Raw genomic sequence first — 8,744 nt, forward strand, 5'->3', positions numbered from 1 at the left:
TATATATATATATATATATATATAAATATAAAGCAAAGGTACTTGTATTGATTACCAAAAAATGGAGTACAAAATTGGCAGAGAGGGCCCAAAATTAGGTCCCTATTGGCCGATATACAAAACAACAGTGTATATTTAATAAAAAAATTGTGGAATTTGCTCAAATATTTTGCTTAAGTGTTGTTGCTAAAACAACAGCTACGTGAGATAAAATTAAAAATAAATATAAAGAATAACAATTACCATTCTTATACTATAGAGTTTAATTGTATGATCATTTAAGACCTTTAAGAAAATGATTGTTTTCATAGGTTAAATGATTTTGTAACCAAAAAAATTTTGTCAAATGAATATTTTGTTATTAATGTTTGTTTCATTGTAGATTTAAAAAAATAAATTAAGCATGACTTTGATGTAGACCATGAACCCATCTTCAAGCATGCAATTGGGCATTCCTTATTTTAGAAAGTTAAAAAAAAAGGTGGTCATTCCTAAGCTTAGCACTCCTACTCAATAGCACTTTCAGGCCATGCTGACCCTCTCTCTTTTCCAAGGAAAGGTAAAGCAAATCTATACCAATGGAGCAATTCTCCTTTCTTTGCATTGTCGGCCTTTTCCCTTCTAGAAAGTATACAAAGAACAATATCGATCAAGAAAACTCTTGCTACGTTTTTTTTTTTTTTCCTTGGTCAGCCCTTCCTTAAGAAGACGGGATCAAAGAGCATTCACAGTGCCACTCAACCTACTACTTTTCTTGGCCGAACCCCTGTAATTAAGAAATGTGAAAATTATAAGAAGTTGGTCAAAAATCTTCTATGCATGCCACCCCCACATGGTAGAGTAGGAGTATTCCATGTATTTCTTGATTGTAGTTCTACATAAAAAAGCTACTTGTAACCCTAATGATTTTCAAAAAATAAACAAAATCATGCTATTTGGTTGCACAATAAGTTTGTAGCTTGGTGGCTTTCTCTTAGTGAAGTTTTTTATGAGAGCTTCAATTTACCTTATTATGTATTGTGTTTTTTATTTTACCCTGCAATTTACCCTATTAAGTATTGTGTTTTTTATTTATCCTTCAAAAAAAAAGGTGCCCAACAAAAAAAGAGATTACTGAGAAATACAATGTATAAAGCTCTATAGATCTAACAATTGAAGAAAACTTTGATTATTGCCTCAAAAAGAATGGGTTAAGGCATATGATTGAATAATTCTTAAAAATATTTAGGACTGATAAACTGAATTCATCCTCAATATAGAAATCTCATTTCATACATCCACTAAATCTAGGAGCATAGTTATATCCTTCAATACGTTCTATCCCTTTAGTAATAGTGGTGATTTCAGAGATTTCACAAGCTTTGGGATCTATGAAACATCAACCGTACTAGTATCTCAATAATCTACTCCATGCTAAGAGCCGACATTGTCAAAAAGCCACCCAAAAGTTTGTAATACAAGTTGTTAACGGATGGTTGGACGGAGAAAAATCTATCTAAATAGTTTTTTTTCTTAAATAAAATCATACAAAGCAAAAAATAGACATTCTATTTCACAAAATTTTAATTTACAACAATTTCTGAGATTTAAAATTTTACATCTAAAAGAAAAGTAAAAAATTAAAATATTGTAACTATCTCCCTAAGGACATCGGGCTCGCCAAAAACCCGCTTAAAATGGGTTGGCTTTACAATGAACAAATTAAAATTTTGCAGCTCGGCCCGGCCTGAGGTCGCTTTGACTTAGTCAAAGCCCGAATAAGCCCAGCCCATGCCAAGCTAGGCCCACCCATCGGCCACGTCTTATATACTGTCGTTTATAGATTTAGTACATCATATAATACATTTCGTAACTTAATAACTAGCATACACGGTATTTTTATTTATTGAATACTATGATTTATGGTTACAATTATTCCACTGGATTTATTTTGAAAACTCATTATGTTGTTATAAATCAGGCAATTAATGAGTGAAAAACAAGATATTGTTTATCATAGATGAAGCAACAATAGAGCAAGCTAAAGCATTTTATTAGTGGCTTTAATTTTAATATTTTATGGCTCTTTTTTTACTATTAGACTAGGAGATAGTAGTTAACTTCTATTTTTACTGCCACCGTCCATTCCAGTCTTGATAAGCCATAGAGCCGAGTCATGACAATTTCTTCTAGATCTCAGGTTGAGTTTAAATTTAATAACTTAAAGCTTAAGACGTTTTACATACAAAAATGACATACCATCATAAGTCTACTCTAAATAAACAGTATTCAATATCAGTTTAACTTTAAAATATTGTAAAGCTTCGCTAAAGGCAATTAAACCTATAAAATTTAGTTTTTAATCTCTGGAGGGAAAAAGAAGAAAGCACAGCTAAAATTAGTGCTTTGGTCTGAATGACTCACCATCCATCCAGGCATTTATCAACTAAAGGCAATTAAACCTATAAAATTTAGTTTTTGATCTCTGGAGGGAAAAAGAAGAAAGCACGGCTAAAATTAGTGCTTTAGTCTGAATGACTCACCATCCATCCAGGCATTTATCACTACCATTAAATATGTAAGAGGTTGGGATCAAAAAACCGTTCATTCATGCATTTTCAAACTTCTCCAATAACTGCAATTGATCTCTATCTATAGAGATTCAAGGAAATATCAAAAATAATATTAAAATTTCAAGTAACTATAAGATGAGAACTAACTTCTCAAACGTTGCTAGAAAGTGCCTACAAACTAGAAATATGCCGAAAGGCACAAAACTATCTTTTACACAAAAAAAACTAATAAATAAAGCAACATGTTTAAAAACCATTGAATTTTTCAATTTAGATGATTGTTCCCTACATTAGGATAGGATTTAGTTGCTCTACTGTAGCTGGACTCCACTATACAGGTTTTCTTTGAACAATTTGAAATTTGAAAATTCCTTAGCTTGATGCATCCCTTCCATGGACTATTTTGGAATTGAAATTGGTTCAATATCATCAAGAAACTCTTGGGACCTTGTAGAAAATCATCACTTTTCTAGTATAATCTAAATCAACTTTGAATGCTCCTAAAAATCCATAAAATAAATAACATTGGGATCCTCCAGAATCATCCTAGGTCAAGTAGCATGGAAATGATAGACTTGTAGAACTCATTGCGCTTTACTACTTTCATGTTCAACAGTCATTTCAAAATAAAGAAATTTAAGCAGTTTGTATTACCTATTGTCATTCAAAAACAAACTAACAGCATAAACGTAGTCACTGCCACAACGTAATTGCACACGCTGCCAAAACATCATAAAATTTACCTGCTCCTTGAGATCTAACTCGGCATCACCCCTACTTAATTCTTCTAGCTTTGGTTCATTCCCAACTATATGTTGGTTGCATAGTCCTTCTATAGGCAGGGAACCAAGATCATATTTAAAGCTATATAGCTGAGAAGCTAAACATTTAGAATCTTTGAGACCACTTGACCGCTCTTTCATAGCATCAACAACTTCAGGCCTATATTTCTCCCTAAGCTCCTGCAATTTTACTTCATTAACCGACTGAAAACCTATACAAGCTGTCAGAACAAGCTGACTGCTGTCAAAAGTTGAACCAGCAAGTGACTGAAGTAACATTATTGCGTCTCCTGCATCCTTTGTAGTCACCAATGAAGAACCTATGAAGCACATGAAAAAAATACAACAGTTTAACTATAATAACAGACTAAAGTTGGATACAAACGAAGGCAACAAAATTAAGCAGATTTAACAGTACCATATAACTCCAGTAATGCAAGAGCCGTATGGAACAACATCACACGATTTCCATCAAAAAGAAGCACATCCCAAACACGAAGAGCTGGAGTTATTGAACCATATCAAAAAAGATTTGATTAACACGGATAACATTATTATAGCATATAGCCTTGAGAAGTAATAAAAAAGAGCCATCGAAAAAAGTAGTATTGGATATTAAGTGGAATATTAAGGGAAATAATTACAAATGGATACAGAAGTTAAGACATACAGCAATTTTATAAGAAAACTAAATTATGAGAGAAGTAAAACCTGACCACTTTCCCAGGGAATCACATTTAAAAAAATTGAAAGGAACCAAGGTCCAGTCACCCATGCCACTTGTACCCCCAGGGAGTCTAAATGATTAACTGCAAATTGAAGACAAATAATTTTACAGCATTATACATTAATGAGATAAAAACAATACAAATGTGAAGTGAGGTAGCAACCAAGTTTTGGGAATCTTTCACGAATTATATCCTCTAAAACAAGCTGATCCACCTGAAGTAAAGGGTTTCAAAATGAAGATGCTTGAAAGGGTAATTTGGGACATAAGTCGGTAAATATTCATGCAGCTAGTTGTGCTATAACCACAACAAGAGAAACATTTCAAAAGAAGATAAAATAATGAAATATGAATGCCACAGATAATATTGATCCAAAACGTGAAAAGAATTACCTGAGATTCAATCATTTCCTCGGAGTAGTATCCTTCAAAATAATCATCCATAATGCCCACCAAAGTCCTGATGGATTCCACCAAATCTTAGAAATAATAATATAGACTCTACTATCAAGGAGTTGTTAGAGTAACACATTCATTTTGAACAGGAAATTTGGGTGCTTTACAAATCATTCATCTCAAGCAATCAAAAAGGCATTCGGCTTTGTTCTTGGGACCTACCAGAATGCATTTTCCTCGGGCATCAGCAAGAGTAACAAGCCAGCAAAGAAATTCATAGCCTGTTGATATTGGTTATGCACATATAGAGAATGGGTTATAACAAAATCAGTTATAGAATAAGCTATAAGTGCAGACACATTATTTATAATAAAAATAGTAGTATTAAAGATTGTAAATGTAATAACTGAAAAATAAATAAATAAATAAATTCTAACTGGTTGTGCTGGTTCGAACAAAGCATTTTGACAGTTTATTTAAGTATCAAATATCTTATTTGAAACGGAGGAAGGAAATAGAAAGCATGAAAGAGAGACGAGGCGAGGCAAAAAAGAAAAAGAAAAGAAGAAGCAATATATCAAACAAGGGTCTCGAGCGAGATAATTCTTCGAACGTTTGTGAGCTCTAGAAACAACGAGCAGCTCGATCAACGCAAACAGAAGCTCTCCAACCCTAGCGTGCAAATTGAAGGAAGAACATCGAGCGCAGGATCATGCCAGTAATTGCAGGTCGAAGATCAAATGAATTGATCGAAGCCAAAGACAAGTGATATCTACGATGGTAAAGACGTCAAAAACTAGTACAGAAAAGAGAATGACGATGACTAACCGCAAACCCCTTTCATAGACGAATGACTTTGACTTCCTGAGAAGATGGAGGCAGAGAAGACATAGGGCTTAGTGTTGATCGCACACAAGAGCTTTGCAGCAAAGTCGTTGAATCGAGATAGAAGTGCGAATGAGCCTTGTGCTGAAATTGAACACGGGAGATGTTTGATTGGGTGAATAAGAGATGAGCAACCCCACACTTGAGTAGCAGTCTTCGAGCTTGAACAAGTGAAAACATACAACTAGGCAATGAGACGAGTTTGTCATGCCAGAATCGGAGCAAAGCAGAGCATGAGCAGCAGCCGAACAAGCATTTAGCAATGGCAAGCTAAACCGGTCTTCAGAAGCCAAATAAGGTATATACTTTAATTTATAGTGGACATTAATTGGATATTGAATAAAAATTTATTACAAATCGTGGATATTGATTAAAGTTGTCGCGTTGATAATCAAATTGAAGTGGAACGAATACTTAAAATTAAATATTCTAACTAACAATTAAGATAACATAATTAATTAAAGATTAATTAAACATAATTAAATAATATGCTTAAAATACATATTCTATATTATAGACAGCTAAATATTAGAGACAGATTAAGAGTGCTTGAAGGATTAAGGCGAGGTGAGTACTTTTACTTTTAAATTATGGTAATAATATTGTATTTCTTCTAAATCAATCGCATAGAATGGCATTAGTCAAAATACATTGATACTACAAATAGAATATGATTATTTTGTCTTATTATTCAAAATAATTATATAGAAAGTAATGTGAATGATTTGCATAGTTATATTTATTTATTATGTATGTCTATTATAAAAGAACGATATTGGATGAAATTTAGAATAAAATGATTAATTTATAGTATACTTCCATTTGCATGCTTGGTTATAATGGAGTTCACCCATTTATAGTAATAGCGGAAGAACACTAAGTTGCTCATGCACCTAAATGAAAAAGAATAAGAATATTGATGTGTATTAAATGGTACAATTTTAAACGGTGTTCCTGTACAAAATAATATCGACATGTTATTGATATAGTAAAATACATTGAATGTTATCAAATATCATGATCGATCATATTCATAAATTCTCAAATTCTTTTATATTGATTTACTAAAAGTTTAACTAACATACATATTATTTTATTTTCGTTATGTTGTTATAATTTAGAAGTAAGTGTACTCACTGTCATTTTTAGCTTACTATTGTTTTAAATTAATATTACATGTTTAATAATTTCATTAAAAAATGATCAAAATAAAAGAAAATATTTATAGAAGATGTGGATAACCTAACCTAAGGTAAATTATAATTGTTTGTATTTAATCTCTTTTTTATAGTGAATCATTTATTTGTTAAATATTAGTTATAGAAAATAAATATAGAAAAATTAGTTTTCCACGGCCTGATCATCTGTACCTGTCTTAATTAATTCCAAACCCTGAGATAGATGATAACAAAAATGGTATCAGATTAAAGTTTAGAATTTAATAATGAACTTATCGAAAGAATTAATAGGATAATTAATGTAAAACCTTAATATGAAATTTAAGAAAATTAGAATAAGTTATATAATCATAATCAAAGTAATGATATTAAAATTTTGAGGAAAAAATTTTTATAAGGTAGAGAGATTGTAATAACCCAAAAATAAAAAAAGGAATTCTAACTAGGGTTGTAGGTTCGAACGAAGCATTTTGATAGTTTCTGTAAGTATCAGATTTGAACCAAAACTTGAAATGAGACTAGGTGAAGAAGAAGAAGACGATGATGAAGCGGAAGAAGGAGAAGCGGCATCTCCAGTAGGTGGCTCAAACGAAACTTCAAGCATTTGTGAACTCTAGAAACAACGAGCAGCTTGACCGATGCAAACAAAAACTCTCAAGCCCCAGCGTAAAAACCGAAAGAAGGAGATCGAGCGTTGGATCATGCCAGTAATTACAAGTTGGAGCATCAAATGAATCGATCAATGTCGAAGATGGAAGAAGTTTACGAAGGTCAAGACGATGGGAATGAGGGCAGAAATGAGAACAATGACGACTGACCGCAAACCACTTTTTGTAGTTGAATGACTTTGAGTGCTTGAGAAGATGGAGGCAGAAAAGAGGTAGGGCTTAGCATTGAGCTTAAATTGAACACACAACGTAATCGATTGGGGTAAAGTGGAGAATAGCGATCCCAAGCATTAGTAGCAGGCTTGGAGCTTTAACCCGTGAAAACATACGACTTGGCGATGATATGAGTTTTCCATGCCAGAAATAGAGCAGAGCATAAGCAGAAGTCGAGAGAACTTTTAGCAAAGGCAAGTTGAGCCAATCTTCAGGAGCTAGAGAAGGTATATACTTTTAATTTAGAATGAGCTTTAATTAGATATTCAATAAAATTTTATTATAAATCGTAGATATTGATTAAGGTTGTAGCACTGATAATCAAATTGAAGTGACATAAATACTTAGAATAAAAGATTTTAACAATTAAAACAAGATAATTAATCAAAAGATTAATTAAACATAGTTAAATAATATGCTTAAAATTTATTTTTCTTATTTTATATGTAGCAAACTATTGGAGACAGATGAAGGGTGTTTGAAAGATTAAGGCAAGTCAGTTGGCTGAAGTGAATGCTTTTAATTTTAAATTATGGTAATAATGTTGAATTTCTTCTAAATCACTTGTATTAAAATGGCATTAATCAAGATATCTTGGTACTGGAAACAAAATATGATTTTTGTCTTATTATTCAAATTGATCATCTAGAAATGAATGTGAATGATTTGCATAGTTATACTTATTTATTCCATATGCATAGTATAAAAAAAAAGATATTGAATGATATTTATAATGTAAATAAATGATTTATACTATGATTACATGTGCATGTTTGGTTATGATGTTTAACGGGGAACGCTGAGGTACATGTCCACATCAATGAAAAAGAATAATGATATTAATGTGTCTTAAATAGTATAATTTTAAATAGTGCTCATGTGATGGCTTTATATATATATAATGACATAGAAATGTTATTGATATAGCATAACACATTAAATGTTATCAAATGTCGTGATCATATTAATAAATTATCAAACATTTTTATACAGATTTATTAAAATTTAACTAACAAAAATATTGTTCAATTTCATTATGTTATTTTGGTTTAAAAGTAGATGTTCTCACAACATTTTTAGCTTACTATTGTTTTAAATTAATATTACAGGTTTAATCATTCAATAATAGATGAGCAACATAAAAGAAAAAGCTTATAGAAGACGCAGACAATTTGACTTAAGGTAAATTTATAACTGTTTTAAATTAATATATTTTCTATAGTATTTCTTTCATTTGTTAAATATTAATTATTAAAAAAAAATATTTTCTACCGTCTGCACCCGTCTTGGTTAATCCAAACCACAAACAATATCGTGACGATAAAACTGTAAAATTGAAGCAC

At 31.5% G+C, this 8,744-nt stretch overlaps 1 protein-coding gene across 1 annotated transcript in view; it reads right to left on the minus strand.

Annotated features, from left to right (window-relative positions):
* LOC110020632 (TBC1 domain family member 2A-like) overlaps positions 1-8,744 on the minus strand; it is a 60,956-nt gene that overhangs the window by 33,929 nt on the left and 18,283 nt on the right. Inside the window, exons 4-9 of the mRNA XM_020718790.1 lie at positions 4,680-4,738; positions 4,455-4,521; positions 4,225-4,276; positions 4,051-4,143; positions 3,753-3,836; positions 3,296-3,654 (exon numbers count right to left, since the gene is read on the minus strand). Of these exons, the coding sequence (XP_020574449.1) occupies positions 3,296-3,654; positions 3,753-3,836; positions 4,051-4,143; positions 4,225-4,276; positions 4,455-4,521; positions 4,680-4,738 (714 nt within the window). The remainder of the gene's footprint in view (positions 1-3,295; positions 3,655-3,752; positions 3,837-4,050; positions 4,144-4,224; positions 4,277-4,454; positions 4,522-4,679; positions 4,739-8,744) is intronic.

The sequence above is a fragment of the Phalaenopsis equestris genome, unplaced genomic scaffold (assembly GCF_001263595.1).
Source record: "Phalaenopsis equestris unplaced genomic scaffold, ASM126359v1 Scaffold000105, whole genome shotgun sequence".
Classification (NCBI taxonomy): Eukaryota; Viridiplantae; Streptophyta; class Magnoliopsida; order Asparagales; family Orchidaceae; genus Phalaenopsis; species Phalaenopsis equestris.